This window comes from Petromyzon marinus, chromosome 55 (assembly GCF_048934315.1).
Source record: "Petromyzon marinus isolate PM22_M1 ecotype Great Lakes invasive population chromosome 55, UKy_Petmar_22M1.pri1.0, whole genome shotgun sequence".
NCBI classification, from domain to species: Eukaryota; Metazoa; Chordata; class Hyperoartia; order Petromyzontiformes; family Petromyzontidae; genus Petromyzon; species Petromyzon marinus.
Genome location: NC_133721.1, coordinates 13,437,834 through 13,465,607, shown reverse-complemented (window position 1 = coordinate 13,465,607; position 27,774 = coordinate 13,437,834). Strand labels below are relative to the sequence as shown.

At 53.5% G+C, this 27,774-nt stretch overlaps 2 protein-coding genes across 6 annotated transcripts in view; one reads left to right on the top strand and one right to left on the bottom strand.

Moving 5' to 3' along the window:
* GPC5 (glypican 5) overlaps positions 1-8,423 on the top strand; it is an 82,380-nt gene extending 73,957 nt beyond the window's left edge. For 2 of the 5 annotated variants that reach the window (XM_076052387.1, XM_032974945.2), the window contains one exon: positions 862-8,423. In XM_076052387.1, the coding sequence (XP_075908502.1) occupies positions 862-1,034 (173 nt within the window). In that variant the 3' untranslated portion in view covers positions 1,035-8,423. The remainder of the gene's footprint in view (positions 1-861) is intronic. The other 3 variants (XR_012929660.1, XR_012929659.1, XR_012929658.1) reach the window with 3 other exon arrangements.
* A 9,625-nt stretch (positions 8,424-18,048) lies between these two features.
* Positions 18,049-27,774, bottom strand: part of LOC116954626 (endoplasmic reticulum-Golgi intermediate compartment protein 3-like) — a 55,736-nt gene continuing 46,010 nt past the window's right edge. The window contains 1 exon segment of the mRNA XM_032975287.2: positions 18,049-20,558. Coding sequence (XP_032831178.2) covers positions 20,479-20,558 — 80 coding nt within the window. The 3' untranslated portion in view covers positions 18,049-20,478.

The window sequence follows — 27,774 nt, the reverse complement described above, 5'->3', positions numbered from 1 at the left end:
GCGCTTCTGCGGCCGTCTGGAACGCTCTTCCTTCCAATATTAGGAAGCCAAACGAGCTATGCACTTTGAAATAATCGAGATTGAAAACTCATTTATTTAGAACCGCTTTTTGTGTTTTAGTTTAATGCCCTTCCCCCCGCGCCTCCGATTAGCACGGTTGGCTACGTGCAGTGCGAAAGAAGTTCAACACACGAACGTACATAAAAGGCGCCTGTCTGCGCCGGTACTTTCGCTCGAAGAGTAAAGCGCCGCCCACGACCAGCAGCTGGTGTTCGCCACACGGCAGAAAATGACAGCAGCACAAACACCTGAGCCCACCCACGGGCCTTCGTCTTGTTAGCTCGAGTGGGAATGGGGAGAGGGAGACAGGAGGCACCTGGCTCCACACGTAGGGCACTTTGTCTTGGCGGGGAGGGAGTGTGTCGGGCTGACGTCGGTTCATCATGACACACTCGTGCCGGGCTCTCCATCACCCGCAGCGAGGCGCACGGGCTCGGGGAAACACCTGTCCCTGCCCACGGCACTTTCGCTTTCGCCACGAGTCTCGTTTCACTCTCGCCCCGGCGCTCGTTATTTTGGCCGCGTTCGGCTCAGCCGGCAGCGGATGCCGAGCCGCTCGCAGCTCGGCCAATCGTGGTGGCGCGCGCCCGCGCAAGGTCCCAGACTGGCCCAGCGTAGGTCACGTTGGAGGTTCTACGCGCTCGTTTTTGCGTAAGGTAAATCTACACAAGTTTGTAACGGGCGCAGTTTAAAGAAAAAAGAACCCCGACAATTTGGGGCCCCAGGAGGAGGGCGGCGATTCGGCGGCTCGCGACCGCAACGGTCAACCGGGCCTCCGCGTTCTCTCCCCGGAACCCGCAGGCGGAGAGAAGCCGACCCCGACGGACAAGAGCCACCCGGACCGGCGGAGAAACCAGCCGGGAGGCGGTGCGGGAAGGCGCCTGGAGGCGGGCGGCCTCACCGCGGCCCTGGCCGCCGTCACGGCCGCCGCGGCCGCTCTGCTCCACGGCCCCCGCGGCCTCCGCGCCGAGTGACCGTGACGCGGAGGTCGCCCCCCCCCACCCCCCCCCCCGTCGGCTGCGGACGCCGAACGACCCCCCAGGGGGTTTGACGCGGCCGACCTCCGCAACCCCCCCCCCCGCGAGCGGACCGCGTTTTGTTTGAGTTGCCCGAAGCCCCGTGGGTGGCGTCCCCAACCCCCGCGCGGGGCCCTCCCATTGAACGCGCCGGGCAGCGAAGGACCCAGCGGCAGGCGGGTGGCGCCGCCGCGGTTAAACTCCGCTCGCTGCTCGGCCACTTCTGCAGAGGCAATTTAGAAGTAGTGGAGAGGCACTGACTTCTTCGTCACAGGTGGGGGGGGGGGAGGGGGACGCGGGGGGGCGCGGGGAGGGTGGCCACGTGGGGTGGGGGGTGCAGGGCTAGAGGGGACGCCGCTGCCGCGGACGTTCAAGGGGGAACGGCGCCGTGTCCACCGCGTGTAGGAGCTGTGGCCGCAGGGAGGGGGCGCGAGGGGGGCTCGGCGCCGCGCGCCGACGGCGTGGGCCTCCGGTCGCCGCCTCCCCCCGGCGATCGTTGCCGCCCGGCCCCTGCGGCCGAGGGGTGTCTCCACGCCGAGCGATGGCTTATAAAACTTTTTTTGTAAAGACACGTACCGACGTACTGGACTGCTACCCTTCTCTGGTCCACGGGGGCGGGGCGGTTTATTTGGGGTTTGGATTCCATTAACGACGTCCATTTCGCCTGGATGACGGTATCGGTGATGTCTAAGGTAACACGCGACAAGGCTGCCATCTCCCACCCGGAAACATTCCCCCCGCTACGGGAACTCGCAGAAGCGACCTGGGGCGCCGCGGCTGACGCGCTGCGAACTGCCGCCCTTCCCGCCGAGATGATCCGCTCGGCGGCTGGAGTCACCGCGACTCCAGCCCGGCCCGGGAGCTCGGAACGCGAAGCTGCCTCGCGCACGAATAACGCGATGCGCATCGTAACCGGAATACTGAAACCGACACCAACCTCCTACCCATCATCAACCACCTACCCATCATCAACCAAGACCTCAGCAATGCACCGTCCTCCTTCTGGGATCGTGCTGTCGCCATCCTAGAACGTCACCCAGATCCGGAAGAACGCTGGCAAACAGAGTGGAGCCACGTGGATGTCCAGAATAAACACCTCCTTATTCGAGACCCAAATATCATCGCGCCTCCTGGCTTTGACATTCCTCCTTGACGACACCGGCAGTGTAACCATCAACCACCTCGGAACATCACCGCAAACCGGATGCGCACACCTCCTTTACGAAAGGAAAATTAAAGACACGAGCCACAGTGGTGTGATTGTTGCAACCTTAAACTATGGACCATAAAGTAAACAGCTGTAATCTGGACTTCTCCAACATAGGAGGAACAGCAAAACCACACAATCTCTCTCTCTCTCCTGAAGCCCTCTCGTCGTGGCCAGCAGACCTCGACACTGGCATCTGGCTCCTGATCCCATTCGCTAGAATTGAAGAGAATTCTGAGCCAAAGTCGATGGTTCTCGGCCACGGCCGGCCTGGTGGACAGCCGACACGTGGACGAGGTGAGGGCACAGCCGACACGTGGACGAGGTGGGGGCACAGCTGACACGTGGACGAGGTGGGGGCACAGCCGACACGTGGACGAGGTGGAGGCACAGCCGACACGTGAACGAGGTGGGGGCACAGCCGACACTTGGACGAGGTGGAGGCACAGCCGACACGTGGACGAGGTGGGGGCACAGCCGACACGTGGACGAGGTGGAGGCACAGCCGAGACGTGGACGAGGTGGGGGCACAGCCGACACGTGGACGAGGTGGGGGCACAGCCGACACGTGAACGAGGTGGGGGCACAGCCGACACGTGAACGAGGTGGGGGCACAGCCGACACTTGGACGAGGTGGAGGCACAGCCGACACGTGGACGAGGTGGGGGCACAGCCGACACGTGGACGAGGTGGAGGCACAGCCGAGACGTGGACGAGGTGGGGGCACAGCCGACACGTGGACGAGGTGGGGGCACAGCCGACACGTGAACGAGGTGGGGGCACAGCCGACACGTGAACGAGGTGGGGGCACAGCCGACACGTGGACGAGGTGGGGGCACAGCCGACACGTGGACGAGGTGGAGGCACAGCCGCGACGTGGACGAGGTGGGGGCACAGCCGCGACGTGGACGAGGTGGGGGCACAGCCGACACGTGGACGAGGTGGGGGGCGCTCCACTCCTGCGTGGTCCGGGGCCCCGGCGCGAGGCCGCTGTGTGAGCCGCACCGGGCCGAGAGGTCCGCGCGGTGCCAGCCGACGACGACGTCGTGTGGCCGCCCCTGCTGGCGGCACATCGAGCAGTTTTCTTGGGGTGGGGGGGGGGGAATGAAAACGTGCGATTGTGTATTAGCCGCTGGAAAGCGCGCCAACGTGACCCGTAACCTCACCTGGGTCTCAGTTTAAGTTAAAGCAAACGCGTGGCTCATGAATGCTGCGTTGTCACTTCTAATAATTTGTTTCTTTTGGGTGAGAGTGTGCAGGTTAGAATACCAATTTAAAAAACAAACATCCGTAACCCTCCACCACCGAGCGACAGAGCCAATCAAATTAAGTTGTCACGTGGGTGAATGTGCCAATTGGTTTGGTTTATCAGCAACACCGGAGGAGGGACGTTGGGAGGAGGGGGGAGCATTCGGAGCGTGAGCCGCGCCAGTCGTGCGTTCGGTGCTCGCCCAAGCTCGTATAACCGTGCCCATATAGGCGGCACGGTGGCGTCATGCTGTCTTCTTCGTCTGCGCTATGCAGGAGGTCGTAGGTTCGATCCTGACCCTGTCGCCTGTATATTTGGCGTTAGCATGTCTCTCTCTCTCCCCGTGGTCGCGTGGATTTTTCTCCTGGTCCTCCGGTTTTTCCCCTCCACATTTTGAAATCAACATCACGCGTTTAGGGCATTTGGCTGCCGCTATAAAGTACCACGTGATGATGATGATGATGATAAACCGCCACTTCGTTGAACGATCATTTGTGGCCAGGTCGCTTCTAAATAAAGCGCTGTATAGCTCAGCGAGCCTTACCTGGTCAAATAAAAAAAAGTTCATCGTTTTATAGTTTTCATATCAAGAGACGTGTTAACTCCTTATCGGTTGCAACTTTGATTCCTCACCTGCTGCTCCGTGTCGCCGTGTACAGCTCATGGTTTGGGCACCGTCGCCTGCGCTCCGCCTGATGGTCGTCGTTGGTTCCGACTTCCTTGCTACGATGGACAACAAACGAAGGGATTAACTTTACCGGTGCTGTTTGTTGCCTGCCGCTTGACGCTTTGGGCCTTTGGGCCGGTGCAGGGCGGTTTTGTTGGGAACAAATCGTAATTTTTGCGTTGAGTTTTTCCGCAGCGAGCAGGGTGAAGTCGCCATTCAACAACCCAGTGGGTCGAGTGAGCCCCCTGCTCACAAGCGCTTAAGACTTGCAGTGCCCACTCTTGCAAAAACTCATGACCGTCCCCATATTGCATCGCGAGCTCACCGCATCGCGTGGCGGTTTCAGATGCGCTGCTGCGCCCGTCTGGAACGCTCTTTCCTTCCGATATTAGGAAGCCACTGGGGCTATGCACTTTTAAATCATCATCTAGATTGACAAACTGATTTCTTTAAAACTGATGTGTGTGTTGTTAGTGTCGTTGTCCTTCCCCCGCACCTCCGATGAGCAGGGTTGGCTACGTACGGTGCGAAAGAGGTGCAACATACATACGCACATACGTGTTTATACGGTTTGCCAAGTGTTCGGTGCAAAAGGTGTCCACACCTCAAGGGCGTCTCGCGCGTTACACGACGGACAAAAGAGTTGTTCATAATGTGTTCATACGTGTTAATAGAGTTGTTGCCTACGGCCCGTCACGGGAGATAACGGAATGGAGGCAAGGAAACAAAGGATTAAGTCCGCCGCCCACGCACGTGGCACGCTCCGTTCAGAATCAGAATGGTTATTTCTTCCTGGAGAAATCCGATGAGCTATAAAGCCCTTTTTTCACAGCTGTCCAGTCGGGGCACGGGGTCAGAACGTGACAACAACAATCGATAAAAAGCACGATAGTAGTGCAAATTGTAAGAAAGGTACACAAATCACTTACAAAAAATATGCAAATAAAGTAAAATATGTTTCGCCTTAACGGGTAAAGCCGATTGCTCGCCAAAGTGGCCCTTATCATCACGTGGACATTTAAATCAGGAACTCAGTGGGGGGGGGGGGGGGGGTCGAGAGTCCCCGGGCAAGCACGATTGATAACGCTGACCTGCCCATACTGGGCATCTGTGAAAAGAGCTTCAAAGCTCATCGGATTTCCTCCTCAAGTGTTAATAAAGACTAAAGACTCTGATTCTGAAAAGGCAAGAAGCGCCTCTTGTTCCCGCTGAGAATTCCCGACAGGCAACGCGCTGCGAATTGCCGGGGTCACAACCTCGCCGCCGCCGTGCGACGCCGACGATCGGTCGGTCGGTCGTGCGGGCAATCGCAGGCGGCGACCTCGTCCGGCACGAAATCATCCCGCGTGGTGAGAGCATCGCTGCGGGGAATCTTCACAAGAGATACAAGCGGACGATACGCCGCTCGGGAAATATCTGTCTCCACGTGATAAACAACGGTATCTCCTCTCTCACGGGCGAATAGCAACAACAACAACAAACGTCCTCACGTCAAGCGTACCCGCTAGGCCGTAAGACTCCAATTGTGCTTCGTTATAAAACAACAGCTTTGTAATTCACACGGCAAGAAACTATGGAGAGGTGACGACAAAAATTGGAGGACTTATTCAATGATCATTGACAATCGTGTCGGTCCTCCATACGTGTGTTGAGTTTAGGTCACCATGGCAGTTTTGTGCTAAAATACTTTTCAAGAACCGTCCGTCTTAAGATTATTCGACAAGTATTTTTGGGGGGGGTTAATATCCCCGGCTATGTCTCCTGAACGCATGAGACGATATTGAATGTTGTTGCTGGACCACACTCTACGCCACGTTTCGGCTCCGGCAGCAGTATGTATGCTGCTTGCTCTGTCTAGACTGTTAAACGTCACCGCAGCTTCGCATTATGAATTGACTTTCACCACACTCAGCTTCGCATTTATACGTTCAAAGTGTCGAGCGCGGTGTTTAATTGAAACCAGGGGCCTGCGTGCTTTAAATTATTGCCGGCGAAACGTTGCAGTCAGATTCCGCGTTCCACGTGGCGCGTTGACCATTTGGATAACAGCGAATGTCCACGTCCCGGCGATGCCCGCGTTGACCACGTGGGCCAGGGGTCCACGATGTGCGCGGTTTATTGCAGTCATTTTAGACACTTTACTCGTGATTTTTATTTGTTTTTTTGTTGTTGTCACGCAAAGTTAATTTTTATTTAGTTTGTTTTGCCGTGGCGAGCACTTAACCGAGGCTTTGGCTTTCTGTTGTTTTTCTCCCGGTGATGTTTTCCCCCGGGGGGAGGTGGAGGTTATCTCCGTGTCCTCATCTATAAGCACAATGCGAAGGGCCCGCGAGCTGCGTTGCTTTGCGGATTATTTGCCGGGAGAGTTGTCACTGGGAGCCGTTGTTCCGGAGAGAATGTAAGACATTGTACAGCCGTGTAGCCCACGATTGAAAGCTCACTCTGGATTGCAAACCCGTTTCTTTACAACTGATTTGTGTGTGTTTGGTTGTCCTCTTCCCCCCTTCCGCACCTCCGATTATCACGGTTGGCTACGTACGGCGCGAAAGAAGCTCGACAGACAGAGAGACACACACGATACGTGGACACCTCAAGGATTATGCGTAGACGAACTCTACTACCGGACGCTTTGTGCCAATCCTCGCGTTCACGCTGTCTGCGCAACCGCGACTCGTCGACTCCGAAGCGAATATCGCGCACAGTCCCCGCGTTTCGCGTAACGGTAGGCGGTGGCTGCGCGTGTTTGCATCTATGTGTGTACGTTGAACTTCTTTGGCACCGTACGTAGCCAACCGTGATAATCGAAGGCGCGCGCGGCCCCTGGGGAGTGCCCGGAGGCGTGCCGCGTTGTCCTCCGCGTGCGCTCGGGGTCCTCGTGGGATGGGGATGGGATGCACGGTGGCTTCCTTCCACCCCCAGAGTGTTCCAGCACGGCAAACGTCGAAAGTCGCTCTTCCAAACTGGGCGGTTGATGGATCGACGTTCGGTGGCTTGTTGGTGTTTGCCGTGTAACCGCATCATGTGTGGGTTGTCATGTGTGGGTTGTCATGTGTGGGTCGTCAAGTGTGGGTCATCAAGTGTGGATCGTCACGTGTGGGTCGTTACATGCCACCGGACATGTTCACTTTGAGGGTGGCGGGGAGCGGCCAAGGTGGGCCCGCACGCAAATTTTACCCAAATCTCGGGCAGAGCGAATGATTGGCTCAATCGCTCTTCACGGTCCGGCCACAGGAAAGAATGAGCAGGCGGCAAGCACAGGTGGGTGCCACGGTGGCTAGGAGATGTTAACTGCCTCGCCTGGTATACAGGAGGTCGTGGGTTCAATCCCAACCCTGACGCATGCTGTACATTTGGAGTTTGCCTCTTCTCCCCGTGGTTGTGTGAATTTTTCTCTGGGTCCTCCGGGTTTTCCCTCCGCTTTTAGAATCATGCGTTTAGAGGATTCGGTGGCCATACATTTTCACGTGGCCAGGTTGCTTTTGGAAAAGAGCTACATAGCTCAGTGGGCCTTGCCTGGTCAAAACAGTTTAGTTTTAGACACGGCACGTAACGGATATTTCCACTGCTGTAACGTGAATCACAATAGCAGGCGCATCGCTGCACCGATAACCCGAACGCTTCCTGCTCTCAAGCACCGAAGCCGAACGCCGGACCCCCCGCCCTCCTTTCATCTCCGAGTGTAATCGCTAATTCTGATGCCTGACCCAGAACGCTCACACTGTGCCCGTACCGATGAAGAACGGGACGGACGGTGCGATGTCGGTTGTGCGCTGCCGGAAGTCTCGAAGCGTCAAGCGGCCTCGCTCGAGGTGCCACGCCCTCTGCGCGGGCGATGCGGGGCTCCACGGCGCGTCCACCAGCCACACACCACCACATGTGAGAGATGGAACCGTGCGGTTTATACGCGAGCAGTGGATGTCACAAATCGGTTGTATTTTTTGCTTGCACACACACACACAAGCGCGCGCGCACATTTTCAGGACATTTAATCTTTTTTTTTTTCATTTAAAAGTACACACACGAAAAAATGTTTATTTAACTCTGGGCACTTTTAACAACAACAAAAAAGGACACGTGAAACGCTGCCAGCTTTGTCAACACTTTATTCTTCCACACAGTATTTGTCACTATTTTAATTTCTTAAATTATACAAGGTAAGGCGAGTAGCCGCTCTTGCCTTAATATATACAGCTTCACTTCCAATAAACCCGGCATTTATAGCGATGCCTTGCCTGGCGTGCGTGTGTGGCGGTTTGTAAGCGACACCACCGGAGCGGGGTGCGTGGAGTGGTGGGGAGAGAAATCCTCAGAGACGCGAGATGAACTTCACTCGCGGCAGCGGCAGCAGCAGCAGCTGGGGGGGGTCCGAGACTCCGAGCGCACGGCGATGACAGCTCGCGGCACAGCAGCCGCTTGCCGTAACGAGCGAGGGATGCGCTACTTCTGACCGCGTGCAAGGAGATCGCCGTCGCTCCGAGGTGTCTCCAAAGCGGCGGAGGGCTTCGTTAGGCAAAACTCACGGAGGCGTGGTGGCAGAGTGGCCGCTGGGTTGGGTGGACAATCGTCTCTAGCATTGCTAATTTGCCTTGACCGTCTCGCGGCAGGGTATCGTTTCAAGTTAAATTTGTTCAGCCAGGTGGAAACTGCAGCAGTAACAGCCCCACTGGCTGAGGTCTGCGTTCTCCTCTCAAGGATGGTCATCGTCATCGCGCGGATTTACGCGGGCCGGTGACGTGGCCCAGCGGCAGTGCAGAGCTTCACGGTTCCAATCTGGCAGGCCGCCCTGGTTACTGTTGTGGGTGCAGTCACCACGAAATACCGCGCGCCGTCTGCTTCACGGTGAACTTTAGAGACACCCTGGGGGACACAGCGCTCTCGTGGGAGACTTGCCGCTATAAGAACGGCACGAATGCCAATTGTACTGAATTATTGTTGTTGTTTATTACGCGCTATAGGAACATGGATTTCTGCAGTGGGCAGCCTTGCCAGAATATTTTTTTTGCCATGACATGTTTGACCCAGATGCTGCACCATGGCAGATGTTTATTTTGCATCGCAATCCTTTAAAAAAATGAGAACATATCGAAGGCAAACAGCATCCCGGTGTGGCCGCCCGTGACTTTGTTAAAGAGAGAATTACATTTCATGTGCCCAGAAAAGCAATTCCAAGAATTTGGTAGCCTTTCAAGTTTATTTTGTTTAACGAGGAGGTGATAACTCAAGAGACCAGGATAGGAGTCTCATTCGCAAGTGACCTGGATCACCAAAATAGCAAAACAAAGCAGAGCAATGAAGTAAAGCAATCAACATGAGGGGCCATCCATTCATTACGTACGCATGGAGGAGGGAGGGGGGGTTAACCCAAATGCGTACGCTTGAGTATGGGGGGTCTACTGACAATGTACGCATAGGAAACTGGGGGGGGGGGAGGTGAAGCCTCGATAATAATTTGTCTACATTGGCCTTCAAATGAGCCACAGTTCAGCGTCTTCAGCTGTCAGACAACAACTACTAGCGGGAGAAGTGGGGTTGTGGGAGAGGTGTCACTCGTGTGCCACCCCTGACTGCAGCTATCACGCAGCTCAGCAAGTGGCTAAGGTACGCAACTTAATTATTTAATGCAGCCGGCGGTGGACTATCTGTTTGCTTAAACACGTTAATATTATTAATCATTGATCGTTTCTGCGTGGATTAAATATCGGCCGTTCTGTAGGATTCTGGGGGGGGTGGGGGGTGCGTCAAGCGTACGTACGCAGGTGGGGGGGGGGGGGTACAGGGAGGGGTCAAGTTTGGACAGATTTGTGCGTACCTACTAAATGGATGGCCCCTAATACTATCAACATGCGGACTATTGCACATGTAACGCGTGTGGTTATGCTGGTGATAAATCGAGCCTACGACCACGTGCTGTCGTCACTCACGAGTGGGCGGGAATTGCGTGGCTGCGGCAAAATATTGTGAACGGGGATTTGCGCAGCATGAGCCAACCGATGAGCACGGTTGGCTACGTACGGCGCGAATGAAGTTCAACGTACACACACACACGCGCGTGAACACCGCTGGGTCGCGACTCGCTTGGGGCGGACACACGTGAGCGAGGAGGCGACTCACACAGCTCTAACACGGTGACCCCGTGGGTTGTTGCAGGTCCAAATGTGAGAACCGTTGCGCCACTGTGGCAGCTGACCTCGTGTCCCAGCCGAAGGTATAGAACACATCTCACGTCTGCTCGCGTTATGCATTTGTGTGAGAGAGGAAAAAAAAACCGCGGTGTCCATGGGTTTTTATCGGTTCTCTCTCCTGCAATTACCGACGATGCAAAAACACCGAAGAGAGATCCCCCCCACCTCTTCTCTCTCTCTCGACGAGGTGAAACTGCCTCGCTGTGAAAACACCGCGGACGCTGGCAGCTCTGGGCACGGCGTCAGGCGGACACAATGTTTCACTTGGCCGTGATATTCGCAATGTTCGCCATTCCTAAACGTAACAAAATGTTGATTTTAGAAAATCAGTAAAAACGCACGGAGTTTTTATTTATTCTTCTTCTTCCAGAGTAGACGGTCACGTGTGACGGTCACGTGTGCTCTGGGCCCGCGGCTTGCGGAGCGGGGGGATGGGGGGTCGACTCCGATCCGAAAGTATCCGCGCGAAATCCGAATTATCCGCGCGATTCTGCCGCCTTAAGAACTCAACACGTTGGTCAACAAGCACCGTGGCCTTCAATGCAATGTGCAGGAGAGGGGAGAGGATCACCTGCAAGTGGCTGCGGATCCATCCCCGACTCCCAACGCCGCAGATCCTCTCCGTTATGGGGGGGGGGGGGTTGCAGGAGAGCGAATGTGGGGGGGGGGGGGGGGAAGCACTGTGGCAGTGATTCTGCACCTCCGATTAACAAGGTTGGCTGCGTACGATGGAACAAAAGTTCAACATACAACATACTTTAGAACTGCTCTTTTGTGTTTAGTTTATTGTCCTTCCACCGCACCTTCGATTAGCACGCATGGTTGGCTTCGTACGGTGCGAAAGAAATTCAACTTACCTACATACCGCGAAAAGGAGTGGAACTTGGGTTGTGCCAAAGGGATATATGGGGTTGTAAATGAATGAATTGGGAGTTTACCCGGCAATCATTGCCCCGTGGTAGACGAATGACCCTCAGCATACCCGGTGCTGAGCCACCTTGTGCCCTTTTGCAATGCGTTGAGATGTAATGCAGGGCACCCTGCGGTTGCCCAGGTGTATAGCCGCTAAATCAAACGCAAGCGATTCTCATGGTGGATCTCACGCGTTTGGCCGTCTCTCTCTCAGAACGCCTTTCCCCGACAACAAATACCCTGCACCACGAAGTGGCCCGTTGAGTTCTCGCCTCCTTAAACAAAGTCAACTTGACGGTTGACATGACCGTGGTGCCTGTGCCAGGCAAGGTGCACCCCCTGGTCACGTGCAAGTGTCGGAAGGCTGGCTGGCTTGCTGGCACGAGGTCGCGGATTTTTCTGATCGTAACAATAACCAGGAGGGCCTGGTTATTGTTGCCAGGGCCCATGGTCAGCACCAGTGCGGTGGCTATGAGATGTTATCTCCCTCGCCTGCTATACAGGAGGTCGTGGGTTTGAGACCAACCCTGACGACGCCTGCTGCTGCTGTATATTCGGAGTTACCGTGTGCCTCTCTCTCCCCGTGGTCGCGTGGATTTTTCTGCGTTTTCTCTCTCTCTCCACATTTAGAAGCGTGCGTTTAGGGCATTTGGCTGCTATACAACAACAAAAATCCACGCGACAAGCCACTTCATTGGGCGATCACTTGTGAAAGCCGGGTCGCTTCTGAAAAAAAATATATATATAGCTCAGCGGGGCCTTACCTGGTAAAATAAAAAAAATAGTTTATAGTTTAGTGCGGTCAAGGTCCAGGTCGCAGGTGAACTCGTGATGTGGCTTAGTTCCGTGCGGTCAACGCAGGCCAGATGGGCAGAGAGGGCGCGCATTCTTGTGGAGGAAGCGATCGGTTTAGGGCACTATTCGCGGGTGTCTCCGTCCAACACAGCACACGTGTTCCGCACATGAGCTCGCCGTGATTAACAGGCACGGGTAAACTCGCCGTTGAACATCCCCTTGGATTCCCCCCCCCCCCGTAAGACAACAAACAAATCAAAGCCGCGCCCGGGCCGAGCGCGCATCTGGCCCGCACGTGTTCCGGTGACCGGAGCAGAGAACAGCCCCTCCCCCCTCCCCCCTCGTGCCCAAACCGAGCCCTGGGAGCTGCCGCCGCCGCCGCTGCGAGGGGGTAAAACGACACCGAGCGCGGTTGGCTGCGTACGGTGCGCACGAAGTTCAACGGAGTGCATGCGGACATCGGTTCGCGACGCTTCATTTCGGCTCACGGTACACGCGTCGAATAGCGCGTCGGCATTTCATTTCCGATGCTTGCCAATTAAACGCAAGTGACGATGTTAATATCACGTTGAAGCTGATAAGAACCAAGGTCTCCTGCTATAGCTGGCGCAGTACTTGCAGTACTTGCTGTACTGCACTGGCTCTGATCTTCACCGGTCCTTGGCGTCCTCTACCACGCGGTCGACTCAGCCTCAGGCTCCACGTGGGAATCGCTGTCTCTGTTGTTTCGCGCACAATGCGACGAGGACGGTCCATCAAACATCGCCAGGACGTCTCGGCGAGGCTCAAAGTCGCGTGCCACTGCTCCCCCTGCCCCTCTGCTGACGTAGCGAAGAGTCAAACTAAACTCTTAATAAAATTATTGGGTTCATTGCTTCACCAATCTGGCAAATTTGCGCGATGATGCTGGTTGATGTAATTACCAGCGAAACGTCGTACTACTCCCATTGTAAATGTTGTGGATTTACTCTCCAACACACCGGTGTGCTGAAGTAGTAACTAATTGTCGCGTTGTTTACGTGACAAATCCCTTACTAATTGGCTGTCGGGTGGTGGAAGGTTACGACACATTTATTATTATTATTATTGGTCGCGAAAGCCTACTAGGTGTTAAACTGAAACTAAACTGTTTATAATATTTGTTTTTTTATTTAACCCAGGTAAGGCCCGCTGAGCCGCGTTGCTCTTGATTGAGGTCGGCGCTTCGACAAGTCCGGTGGTGTGGTCCAGCGCCGTGTAAATGAAAACTGCTGCTGCTGCTTTTGTTGTTGCAACTTTCCATCCTCAATTTTCGTTCTAGTTCACCACTTTATTCCATCCTTCTGGCCCCGATCTCCCTTCCAGGATTAAAACTATGTTTTTTTTTTACCAAGTAAGGCCCACTGAGTTGTATAGCTTCAGAAGCGACCTTGATATCACAAACAATCGCTCGACGAAGTGGGCTTATCGTGACGTGAACATTTATCGCGGCCAAATACGCGCGATGTTGCTTCTAAATGTGGCGGGGGCAAACCCGGAGAAAAATCCACGCGACCACGGGAAGAGAGAAGATGCAAATTCTAAATATACAACAGGTGGCAGGGGTCGAGATATAACCCACGACCTCCCGTATACCTAGCGAGGTAGTTAACATCTCGCTCACGTGGCACCACGTGCACAGTCGCCCACGAACCAGACAACAACAAAAAAAACAACCCAACGTATCCGTGAGAAAGCAAACACAAACATCGCATTCCGTTCGATAACGAGATCTGATACTTTACCCAACACACACGGCACGCTGCACGCACCCATAACACGGCAGCCTGCCAGATCAGCGACTTGACGCACGCCGTGAAAAAGCGGTGGCGAACCCCGCGGGCTGCGTTGACGCCGAGAGGGCTGGCGTCGTGGTGCCGTGTGACCGCCGCGGTGGTGTGGGGAGGGAGACGCGCTGCTGCGCAACAGTTTTCGTGACACACACCCACACACAACAAAGCGCTGCGAGCGCTGTTGGGTTGGGAGGGTGGCTTGCTGGAGGGACACCAGAGGACTTCAGCGTCTCGCGGACCGGGCAACGGTCCAAGTGTAACTCATACTCGCCGATGTGTAAATGTATACCGGCATTAGCTGGTTGTGAAAGGGAATCAGTAGCGGTGTGACGAGCGTGGCGGGGGAGAGAGCGGGAGGGGGGTCTTGCTTCCCCCACCCCTACCCCCACCATCCCTGGTGGCCAAAGGTACGAGTTGCTACCCCCTCCCACCTTGACAACCACCGAGAGGCAGATCAAATAATCACTGAGGGACAGATCAAATATTTGAGGGTGGGGGGGGGGGCCTCCAGCAGACACCGCCGCTGCGCTCCCCACCGGGACGCGAGGGTGGAGCCGACATCGCCAAACGCGACTGGACGCGAACCCCTCCCCCGCTCCAGAGGGGTTCCTTGCGCCGAGAGCCAAGCGCCCCCCACTGCCCGTCACAAGCGCCAGGCTGCGTTGTGTGTACGCGTGTTTTGAAATTCTTTCGCACCGTACGTAGCCAACCGTGCCGATCGGAGCTCTGGAGAGGGCCGCTGGCACGTGGTTTGTCGTTTCGCCACCGTTTTGACCTTCGTCAGCCACAACGCTCACGGCGTGCCCTGGCTTACTGCTCCAGAACAGGGCGATCTGCGACTGTCGTGTTGCATGCGGCGGCCCTGTTAAAGAGACAGCAGCTGCGTTGTGAGACGTGGCTTATTGAGGACCCGCAGTCATCGCATTCATCGAAGAAAAGATCGTCCTCTCCTCATTGTTGTCTGGGACGCCGAACTTTGCATCCAGACATTTCCCACTGTGCGGATAAACCCGGGGATGTCCATGCGGTTGTGGGTAAAGCAAAAACAACCACGGCATTTTTCACACACGTGCTATTTAGCTGCCAAATGCCGCACACTTAACACTTCGATGTGGACCCGTGCTCCAATAAACACTGGTCGCTTCTTTAGAACTGCTTTTCGTGTTTAGTTTGTTGTCCTTTCCCCCGGCACCCACGATCGGCACGGTTGGCTACGTACGGTGCGAAAGAAGTTCAACACACCCGTACACACGACGCAGCCTGGCGCTTGTGACGGGCAATGGGGGGCGCTTGGGTCTCGGCGCAAGGAACCCCTCTGGAGCGGGGGAGGGGTTCGCGTCCAGTCGCGTTCGGCGATGTCGGCTCCACCCTCGCGTCCCGGTGGGGAGCGCAGCGGCGGTGTCTGCTGGGGGGGGGGGGGGGGCTAAGGGCCAGGCTCCCCAAGCCTCGACGAATATTCATAACCAAGTGGGGAATCAGCGGTCCCTGGTCTCGCCTCGCTCACTCAGAACAAGCTATTAAAATGTAACCGACACACGTGGCAAATGCTGGAATATTTTACTTATCCGCTACATAAGGGAGGTGGGGGCTGGAGGTGGGGGCTGGAGGTGGGGGCTGGAGGTGGGGGCTGGAGGTGGGGGCTGGAGGTGGGGGCTGGAGGTGGGGGCTGGATCTGCCCCTGCACGGCAACGTGGGTGCGCTGCAGCACACAGGTTGTCCAACCTTGCTCTGTATTTAATTTTTTTTAAATCCTGAAGCAAAATCCCGTTAAAGTCAAGTTTATAAAAGTGATCATCCACACGCTCACTTCACGTCCCGGGGGGAATCTGCAGAGTCCGCGTGGCGAGGGACGGGCGCATAGCCGCCACGGCTCTTGCTGCCACACAGGGGTCGAGTCCACGGGTACGTTCTCCACTCCACGTCGGCGGGAGTGTTGGGCAGAGCCAAGCGGCATCGGAGTAACTCTCTCCCGGACTCTGTAACTCGGCGAGTCGAAACTGGTCCGGTGCTTGCCCGCAGCTGGAAAATGTTGGGTCTAGCCCCAATGTTCTTCACTCATTTTCAGAGTGGTCGCACTTTCCCCGATAAGACATCATCGGCGTGAGGGCCGCCACGCATTAGAAACCACTGTGGGTTTGGCAGCAGCACGATGATGATGATGATGACGGGGGGTGTTGTCACGTGCTGTGTATTTGTCAGGGAGCCACACGTTAGGGTCCGCACTCAAGGCCGCCAGGGGCCACCATGAGGCCCGCGGGCCTTGCAATGAAGAACACTGGCCCACAGAGAAGTGGGAAGGGGGGGGTGCCAACAGCCTAGCGATCTCTGTGGTGGTGGTGATGATGCTGCTGCGACCGCGGAGTGGAAGCAGGCGAGGTACTCACGAGGCGGCGTGACATCGGGGCCCGTTTCCTCACTCGTCCAACTCACTGCGAAATCCTAGAGTTGCGTGCGCACGGCCGAGTTGAACGCCAAGGAAATGAAAGGCGCACGTGTAAAACCCAAATTAGCCAGATTTTTCGCTTGCAGCCAAAAGCTCGACTGTAAAAAAAAAAATCGTAATAAAAGTCACGCCTCATTTTACCAACAGTCCACCTTACAAGAGCTCTAACTCCATGTCAAATGCGCCAATTCCGTTTTTGGTTACATACAATTGAAAATGTGCAGGCTGCGCTGTGGATACGAATGCATTTCATAGCACGACCGCACGCACCCCATTAATAACGATGAACGCGACCACTGAAGCCTCGGTATTTCCCAAGAAAAAAGCCTCATGGAGTCTCAAAACCGCTTTCAGGAGGGTCCTGCATTGGGATGTTCGGCCAAGACCATGCATGAGCGGGAAAAATCCACGGAACGCCCTCACATGCGAGATGTTAACTTCCTCGCCTGGTATGCAGGTCCGTGGTTCGATCCCGACCCTGACGCCTGCTGTATATTTGGAGTTTGCGTGTCTTTCTCCTCCCCAGTGGTCGCATGGATTTTTCTCCGGATCCTCCCTCCACATTAGTAACATGCGTTAGAGTATTTGGCTGATTTAAACATCCACATGATACGCCACTACATTGTGTGGCCAGCTCGCTTCTGAAAAATATCTCAAAATCTCAGTGGACCTTACCTGGTAAGATAAAAACAATTAGTGAAATAACAACAGCACTCAGAAGGGAACAACACTCAAAAGTCCCGCGGATTTATCCACGGACCCAACAGAGTAACATCCGTGAAGCGGCCTGAGCCCATTGCTGTGCCGCCATCCTCCCGTGCACCTCTCAGCCTGCAGTCGCATTTTTAGCACCCCAGAGCGACCACCAGCCACCACCAGCCAGCACGAGCCACCACCAGCCAGCACCAGCCACCACCAGCCAGCACGAGCCACCACCACGAGCCACCACGAGCCACCACGAGCCACCACCAGCCAGCACGAGCCACCACCAGCCACCACCACCAGCCACCACGATCCACCACGAGCCACCACGAGCCACCACGAGCCACCACCAGCCAGCACGAGCCACCACCAGCCAGCACGAGCCACCACCAGCCACCACCAGCCACCACCGATTTCCTGCCGCGCAAATGAGCAGCAAAGCGTGTGCCTGTTTACAACCCTGAGCCAGTGGTGCGAATTCCACATTTATATGGCGGGTTGTGAGTCTCGCTCTCTCTCTAGAGGATATCGCTGTTGACTTCCCCACAAAGTGGTACTTATTTTAACAAACCCAGAGGGATGATGGGCCGAGCCAACCCCCCCCCCACCCCGCCCAAAAACCAGGCTTTGAACTCGCAACTTTGCGACTGCGAGCCGCTCCCTCCCCTGCTGAGCCATCTGGCCAGGTTCTCTATAAAAGTGCATTAACAAGCAACATGTTCCAGTCTTGTTCTTTCGTACGGCTGATGATGTAGATGCAGAGACAACTGCAATTTCACATTCAGGTGGTCAAGCCAGATAACCGCACCAGGAGCAAGCGGAGTGTATCGCCGTGATGTCTTCTCTGTATTTGTGGATGGGCATTGCATTGTTAAATATGTTGTATGTTCCAGTTAATTTGTTTGATAAGGTGATAACTTGAGAGACCATGATGAGTCTCATTCGCTAGTCGCCTCGGCATCCGTAAACACACACGCACAGAAGGGAAACGCAGAACAGGGAAATATGAGAGCTTACCAAGGGTGGATTTCCACCTTTATAGAAATTTACCAGAATCTTACAGCAACCCCGAAGCTGCACCGTCTCACCAACACAGACGCGGCCTTCAGACATTCAACCAGACACAGAAGCAGCCTTAACGCATCGAACCCGCTCAAGTTCAACGTCTCACGACACGGAGAGAGAGGGGGGGAGGGAGCACGACAGAGTCACCAATCCTCACCCGGCACTCACACAAGGAGGAGGTCGATTCACTTGGCGCCACGGGCCGAGACACCTCCACGGCTCGTCACCCGCCGTCCCTAGCACCGGCACCACCACACCCCGTACCACCTGGAGAGAAGCCCTTCAGCCCAGCGGTGTCTCTGGGCCGTTGACTGGTCACCGGTGACCGTCTTCACGACCGATGAAACGATGTTGAATGTCAGGAAGCGGTACCCGATGGCAGTGGAGCGTCAGTGATGAATGCACCGAGTTAAACAACAACTCTTGTTTCAACCGCCACGCTGCCGGAAGATGGAATCGAGCTGGCGACTTGTGGATCGCAAGTCGAGCAGCATGCCGACCACCACCGTGGCAGCTCCCATCATTTCTCGGTTAAAAACGGAAACACGTTGCTTTAACCGTGAGACATTTTATATATGCGCCGGTAACCCCTACCCGGTTGTGTTCACGCGGTTACCGGTTTTCATTTAGCCTAACTCCACGGTCGATTAAGACACGGCCAAGTTTGTTTACATCTCCTGTTTAATGACTTGCGGTGCGCAGGGCCACGTGGGCCTCGGCAGGGGACAACACAACGGCGCTGATGACGAGCGCCAGCCGGCGTTGAAGAGGAGGCCATCCTCGCTGCGCGGCGGAAGCGTGTGCAGGTCGCGGCGAGAGAACGTCGCGGCGCGCCCAGCGAGACGCAGCTTGTTAGCGCCGCGGTTTTGGCGCAGAAAACCTCGCACGGCTTCCCAGGGGAGGCGGTTCTCGTTCAAAATGTGTCACACACAAGTGACGACGTCACATTTACCCTACCCCCCACAGCCCCCCACATCACTATTCAAGACCGAAACAGGAGGAGGATTTCTCCACAATTCTGGCTGTCGCCTGATGATGCTGGTTGTTGTTGTGATTACCGGCGAAATGTCACGATATTCGAATTGTAAATGTTGTGGGTTTACTCTCCAACACACAACCGGTGTGTTGAACTAGTAACCATTTGGCACGTTTTGTTTACATGACAAACCTTACTAATTGGCTGTGTCAGGTGGTGGCGGGTTTAACGACACGTTCATATTTAAGCGGAAAAAAAACCTCCATTATGGAAAATGTGTGATGTTTCCCCACGATGCCACGCAAAATAGAGATATTACAATTTGACAAGTTTAACAGATATCTAACAAGAGATATGTAACAACAGATGCACTAGGAATTTGTCGCAATGTTTGTTCCTTACTAAGAGGCCATGGTTTTGGATATGAAAGCAAAGGTTTAGACTGGCCCTATAATGCTTTTTCGTTTAGTTTCCACCCCCCCCCCCCCCATACCTCTGATGAGCATAGTTGGCTACGTACACACATACGTTTCCCGTCAGTTTACACATTGGTGCGAGTCACCCGACATCTGTTTCACGTTTCTGAAACTCAATTGTCATTGTCCTGTGATCAGTCTTAAAAACAATCTGCCCGAGCCGACTTCCACTGCTGGGAATAATTTAGATTCCTCATGTGACGCTGTATTCACTCCGATTCCAATTTGCTTTATTGCTGTACTTGACGCGAGTTGTTTCGCTGTCGTCGCTGTGGTGACGACGAGACTCATCCTGGTCTCCCGAGTTCTCACAGGGCACAACAAAAATCACCCCGTGCTTGAATTGAGTTCAGCGGATCGCAGCATTGCCATCATCATCATCACTGAATCCACCCGCACGCGTCACCCGAGGCAGGAGAACCCGAGGCGGGGTCTTCGGTAACTCTTCGAACCGGAGCGGCGAGGGGCCCGCGGCCCGGCGTGACAAAAGACGCCGCGCGGAAACGAGAACGGGGAAACGCGGCGGTGGTCCGGCAGCCGCCGGGGCCGCGGACGACGAACGACCGTCCAACCGCGGCAGCGTCACGAGGAGCCGGCGGCCGCAGAGCCGTGCGCGGTGAACGGGCTGCGCTAGCGAGCGACCGGCATTCGTTTACGAGTTGGCCACACATGACGCTGGACCGCTGCCAGGCGCATGCCGGCGAGCTTGGGAAACGCTCTCGGCCCCAGCGTGTCCCGATGGCGAGCATTCTCCTCGTCGTGGGGCTGTGCATGACAGAACAAAGATTGCTTTGGTAACACACTACCCTTTTGTCTGGGCTGCTAATAAAAAAAAAAAACGCGCGCACGCACCTGAAGTATGTTCTTAAATAAAATGCCTACAGTGTAGAGGGAACGCAGCTTCCTGGCAAGCTGCGTTATGTCGTCTTGCCCAGGTCGATCTTCTTCTGAATGGCTCTCGCCGAGTGGTAAATCATGGAGTCTATCAGTCCGGCCACTGCAAATGTAAAGAGATAGCATCGTGAGAAATAACGTTTCACATGTTTGAAATACACATTGCACTTGCACGGCTATACCAAATTGTGTGCGTGGATGATTAAGGTTTGTTAAGATGTAACTCATCATCACCATCCACTTTCAATCCACTGCTGGATGAATGCCCCCTCCCCCTCCACACCACTGCCACGCATCATCGGCCTGCGCTGCCAAATCCGTCTCGCTCCTGCACACGCACTCATCTCGCGGCTCCAGATCCACTTCCAAAATCCCCATCAGGAGCCACCGACGCCACATTTGCGGTGTCGTGTAAGGCAGGGGGCTCGGCGGCCTGCCGCCCCGGAGCCACGCGCGGCTCTTCAAGGGCTGGCGTTGTGACGTTATTTATTAAGGACCGCCGTCTCGTATTCACCACACCGCATTGCGGCTCTTTGAAATACTTTTTTTTACCGAATCCATGAACAACAAAAGGCCCTTCCTGTTATTTTTCTTGCCGAACCCTGGCGTAAGGGAACCTGAGTTTGGGGACCCTGAGAATACCTTGGAGCATTTAGCCAGAAAAGCCTCATTGCATCTTTAAAACTCATTATCCGGGAGGGCCAATTCCTTGGGCAGATCAACGCAAAGTTAAATTCGGAGTGACATTGCCAGGAGAAGGGAAATAATAAAATAATAAAAATAAAACATAATAAAATAAAATTATCACGCTGTCTTCCCGACAGTTCTGTTTCTTCACCTGAAGACGGCCGCTTGTGTTGTGGCCGAAACGTCGTGATAATTGTATTTTATTACGTGTTATTTTTATTATTTTATTATTTCCCTTCTACGTGACTTTACCAAAAGAACCAAGAAGATGAATCCATGCAGTCACGAAAGCTTTAAATCAAAAATTGCCAGGAGACTTGCAGAGCTCCCAGTCGGCGGCACAAACCTGGAGTAACCCTAGGCTCACATGCGGCCGGCCTGGCTCTCCCGGCATTACGTTTCAAGGTACCAAGTCACTCCCGTGCTCCAGCAGCTCCCAGGCGTAGACGAGCTAACAAAAACAACGGATGATGACCAACGTCTTTCGCCCGACCAACAAACTGACTGCGGCATCACCGGTGCCGTCCGCTCCACAGGCTTGCAGCGGAAGATTCTTCATGCCAGGGTAAACACGAATGCCTCGGAGGCTGTGCCACCTGCGTGGTTTACACAAGGTCCTGCTTTATAAGACGAGTAACTTGAGCAAGTAAAAATTAAACCTTTGTGACATTACCGACAGGTATAGCGTGTTGTAATTGGCTGGGGGTGGATGGGGGCGGCTGTGAGGAGGGAAGCTGAATAGACATCAGTGTGGGGAGGCTGGAACCTGTGCTCCACCACGTGTTTGTGTTTCCGATGATACGTTTTCACACGGTCAGTGGAAACTAGAGTCGAGCCAGGCTGGGCCAATGGCGCTGCCAAAGGCGGTGACGCTCCACAGCGACGCGGCCCCATGAGACAGGCCCCTCAGCGCCGTTCCCCCCTTTCTCTCCTGCTGCCATGGTAGGGGCGCGGCGGTGGCTAGGAGATGTTAACTACCTCGCCTGGTATACAGGAGTGCGTGGGTTCGATCCCGACCCTGACGCGTGCTGTATATTTGGAGTTTGTGTGTCTCTCTCATCATCATCATCACGGTGGCTAGGAGATGTTAACTACCTCGCCTTGTATACAGGAGTGCGTGGGTTCGATCCCGACCCTGACGCCTGCTGTGTATTTGGAGTTTGCGTGTCTCTCTCCCCGGGTCGTCCAGTCTTTCCATCCACATTTAGAAACGTGCGTTAAGAGTGTTGCGGCTGCTTTAAATTTCCACGTGATAGGCCACTTCGTTGAGCTATTATTTCTGGCCAGGTAGCTTCTTAAAAAAAAGCTATATAGCTGAGTAGGCCTCAACTGGTAAAATAAATGAAAAAATGTTTTAGTTTAGTAACTTACTGACCCGTCCCTACTGGACATCTGTAAAACAAAAAGAGCTTCATAGCTCATCGGATTCCTCGCGCAGTCTAAAGATTCTGACAAGTGTTGTCCATGGCCCACGTGCATGGTGAAGCCCACTCTCTGTCCTGCGGTGCCCTTCCGAGGTCTGACGAGACGCGGCTCACTCGGGGAGAACGGTCACAGGAGCGAGCGAGGCTCTGCCACCGTGCTCACTCGTACTGCCCACCCCGTGGACCCCGGTGCTCCAACCTGTCCCTTGGATCAGGGCGCCCATTGCTCCCATTGTACCCATTGCTCCCATCGCTCCCATCGCTTCCATTGCTCCCATTGTACCCATTCTACCCATTGTACTCATTGCTCCCATTGTACCCATTGTACCCATTGCTCCCATATCACCCATATCACCCATTGTACCCATTGTACCCATTGCTCCCATTTCTCCCATTTCTCCCATATCACCCATTGCTCCCATTACTCCCATATCACCCATTGCTCCCATATCACCCATTGCTCCCATATCACCCATTGCTCCCATTGCTCCCATCATTGCACCCCGAGCCACAGCGCATGGCGAGGCGTGAAGCCGTCACTTCACTCTCGCGTCAAAGTGGCCGACCAAGCGACACCGGCGTGTCGCGTCCCCCCCTCCTCCCGAGAAACCCAAGACGGTGCCTGCCGCCTACTGGAGACACGATGGTCACCTTTAATTGAGAGGGTATTGAAGGCTTTCTTGTGCACCGATGCTCCTTGAGCGCTGAAGAATCATAATTGTATGGCGCTACCGTGACCTTCTCAGCATAAAACTTGCTCTGCAATATGTAACTGTCACTGAGGAATGCCGTAAGACGGTGCAATATTACCGCGCGGTATTGCTTTGCCTGCAGGCTGAAAAATACGACTCGAAAAGTCGAGTTCTGGGCGGCTCTCACTGCTCCTCCCTCCAAGCGAGGTGCGATTCCATCTGCATGGCCCTCTCAGAGAGGCCCTCTCAGAGAGGCCCTCTCTGAGAGGCCCTCTCAGAGAGGCCCTCTCAGAGAGGCCCTCTCTGAGAGGCCCTCTCTGGCATTGCATTGCAGTCATTTCCCAGTTATCCATGACTGAGGTTTGTTTGGGTTGGATCGCGCAAGTATAAACGTGTCGTTAAACCCGCCACCACCCGCCACCACCCGACACAGCCAATGAGTAAGGTCTGTCACGTAAATAAAACGTGTAAATTAGTTACTACTTCAGCACACCGTTGTGTTGGGAGAGTGTAAACCCACAACATTGACAATACGTTGACAATGTTGTCAATTTTGATTTAAAGCTTTCGTGACTGCAGTAATTCATATTCTTAGTTTTTTCGGTAAAGTCACGTTGAAGAGAAACAACAAAATAACAAAATATATATAAAACAATAAAAAAAAAAATTCTCACGTTTGAGTTATGGTCGAAACGTCGTGAGAATTTTTTTATTGTTTTATATATATTTTGTTATTTTGTTGTTTCTCTTCAACGTGACTTTACCGAAAAAACTAAGAAAATGTTGTCAATGTTGGGTATGTTGAACTTGGTTCGCACCGTACGTAGCCAGCCGTGCCAGCAAGGGGGTGACGACTGCTGCTGCTGCTGCGATCGCAATTGAGTCATTAGTAGGGCTTGTCACGTAAACAAAACATGCAGATTCGTTACTAGTTCAGCACACCGGTGTGTTCAGAGGAAACCCACAACATTGACAATTCGAGCACGGCGTTTTGCCAGTAATTACAACTAGCGTCATCAGGCGGACAGCCAGATTTGTGGAGAAATCCTCCATTTCCCAGTTGTACTCAAGAGGGTGGAACACACATGTACAGTGTTTATGGTACTCAGCGCGTAGGTGTTGTCACACGGAGGAAAAATGTACTACTCAGAATAATAATAATCATAAAGAGTATTATATTTAACACATCGGGCTTTCGCGACCGACATTAACCGATTTTGGCCGTCACCTGATGATGCTGGTTGCAATTACCAGCGAAACGTTATGGTACTCAAATTGTAAATATTGTGAGTTTATTCTCCAACACACCGGTGTGCTGCACTAGTAACCAATCGGCATGTTTTGTTTACGTGACAAACCTTGCTAATTGGCTGTGACGGGTGGTGGCGGATTTAATCACACATTTATATTTACACGATCTAACCCAAAAAACCTTCTATGATGGAAACGATTTAAGAATCAATTATTTCCACGTGAAAGCCTCCTTCAATCTCAAGACTATTTTTCTCAGGAAGGTCCTGCATTTGGACGTTTTGCCAGTACCATTCATGAGTGTTTGACATTTGAGAGAAAACTGAAAGTACCTGGCGAGAACTCACCATGTATATGGGGGGGGGGGGGAATAACACTCAAGGTTCCGCATAGATGGACTCAATCCATACACAGACGCATCACAATCGTAGCGGACCTCCAATGAGGTGGCTCAGCTGTGACAGGAGGTGAACAAATTGCACAGGGGATGGATGGGAGAACGGGCCTACCGAGAGAGGGCAACTCCACGCCAGTAACCTGTGCCTCCAACCGTCGGACCCTCAACTCGGACCGTCAGCAGGCGACCGGGATTGGCAGATGGGTTCAGCCAATCGGGTGCAGTCGCAGACCAGGCTCACTAATTGCGCCGTGCGTGCCTCAAACACGCGTCCGCTCTCGTGGCATGTCAACACGTACGCCGAAAGCTGGCCACAGACGTCGCTCCCCCAGTGCCTGTGGTTACTGCACAAAACAACTCTTCTTTTCTTAGCGACCAGCGATGTGGAGTACGGGAGAAACGCACGGGGGAGGGGTGGTGGGGGAGGTTGTGCGGTGGAGCCGTGGCGATGTATAAGCGTTCTTTTTTGCAGGACCCTCTCATATGGTGTGAGCGCAGGTGGGAACTTGTTGACTGTTGATGGGGCCTGAGAAGCGTTGCTATGTCTGTGTGCATGGGTGCGCTGGCATACAGAATGAGCTTCGAGTCCTAGACAAAGGGGTTCTTGACTAAGCAGGATCCAGGGGCAGAGCCTGCCTGACAGGCCCGTTCTCCCTAGGGTCGCGTGGATTTTTCAATGGGTCCTTCGGTTTTCCCCACATCATCACGCATTAAGATTATTTTGGTTGCTATAAACGTCCACATGATAAGCCACTTCGTTGAGCCATCATTTCTGATAGCCAGCTCGCTTCTGAAAAATAAGCTAATAGCTCTGGGCCCTACCCAGTAAAATAAAAGTTTTTTGAGCGATTTGCTAATCTTGCCTACACTTTGCACTCCTATCACATGTTTGCATCGCTTATTGTTGTAACTTTCTGACCCACTCCAATTGGACATCTTTGACAAAGATCTTTACAGCTCTTTGAATTCCTCCTGCAGTCTAAATAAGACCCGGGCTGCTGTTTCCAAGCAGCATTTGTTTAAACAGGCAAACTCTGGACCAGTTTCAACCTTTTGGGTCTCATCAGCAGTCAGATTTTGTTATCGTGGCAGATGTGTTTAACGTTTTTTTTTTTTGCCAAGCCCATGAGGGCCAATGAGATACAGTCGAAAGCAGTTTGCCTGCTTAAATAAATGCTGCTGTGAAACATTTGTCTGGAAGGGCCATAGCCTGATGAACAAAGAAAAAACATGCATTTTTTTTTAGCAGACCATTTGTATTTTTTTTATTTATAGGTTACATCGTTTTTTTCCAAGACCGATGTTCAAAAGTAAAAAGGCTGCGTTAGCAACGCTTACAACAAATCTATTCTCGGCCATGATGGCAGCCATATGTTCGGGAGCCAAATGCCAATGTCGAGATCTGCTGGCGCCGGAGAGGGCTTTAGAAGACCGAGTTTTGCTGTTCCTCCTCCTCCACACCGAAGGAGTGAAGAGCACGGCGGTTTACGATACGGTCACACGGCACGCTTACGACCGCGCGGGTGGGGGACGAGATGAGACAGAGCGACGAACTTACAGACTGGAGGTGAGGCTGCTTTTGCACGACTTAGCTCATCGCTCTCCATCAGTGTTTTAATAAAACCCTGCGCCACTCCCCAGCAGACCATTCACCGCTCAACGGGGAGAAGCATTACAACAAATTTCCCGAAAATTTTCTGACAGCCCGATTTAATTCCCTTCGCATGTGACTCGATATTACAATTTGTTTCTTGGCATTCGATCCGTGAATGTGAAATACCACTCAGAAAATTAATGGCATTCCAGAGTTTGAAAAAAGTAATATAATATCCGTAGAAGAGACCCCTAGATTTGCCAAAAACGCTTAAATCAAATGTCTTGATCACCTAAAAGCCCCTGCACTGTAATGAGAAAGCGGCACTAAGTCACCACTGCCTACGCAGGACCCTCGTGCTTTGCTGGCTGTTATAAATGGGCTGCCAAAGAACTTTCCAGCCGGTATATAGACTCCCTTGTTTATGACGCCATATCATTAATTGAAAAATAAAACAATGCCTTCCATGTAACTGCGTGCAGGTGCTCATTCCAGAGTTACAGCTCTTGCAACCCGAGACGCTTCTCAAAAAAACATTCCGCCAGTTTTCAGGGAAAGCTGACGTCCCGTCCTTTTTCAACCGAGTTTCTACCGTGAACTGGATTCACGGCTTGGGGAAAAACCGAGCGCAAACGCAAATTGATCGTTGTTTCTGCCAAATGACTCAATTGCGATCACAGCAGCAGCAGTCGTCACCCCCTTGCTGGGACGGCTGGCTACGTACGGTGCGAACTAAGTTCAACATACCCAACATTGACAACATTGTCAACGTATTGTCAATGTTGTGGGTTTACTCTCCCAACACAACGGTGTGCTGAAGTAGTAACTCATTTACACGTTTTATTTACGTGACAAACCTTACTCATTGGCTGTGTCGGGTGGTGGCGGGTTTAACGACACATTTATATTTACGCGATATAACACAAAAAATAAACATGATCACCCAAACACATACAAATACAATTAAACCATCCTAATCCAACCAAGCGCATCCCACCGAGGTATTAACTTATTTTTTCAGAAGTGACCTGGCCACAAATGAGAGCTCAACAACAAAGCGGCCCGTGAGTTGTGTCCATGAGCGATCAACGTCGCACCGTCGTTACTTCCTGCGACCGCCGTTACTTCCTGTGACCGCGTTACTTCCTACGACCGTGTTACTTTCTGCTACCGCGTTACTTCCTGCGACCGTGTTACTTCCTGCGACCGTGTTACTTCCTGCGACCGCGTTACTTCCTACGACCGCGTTACTTCCTGCGACCGTGTTACTTCCT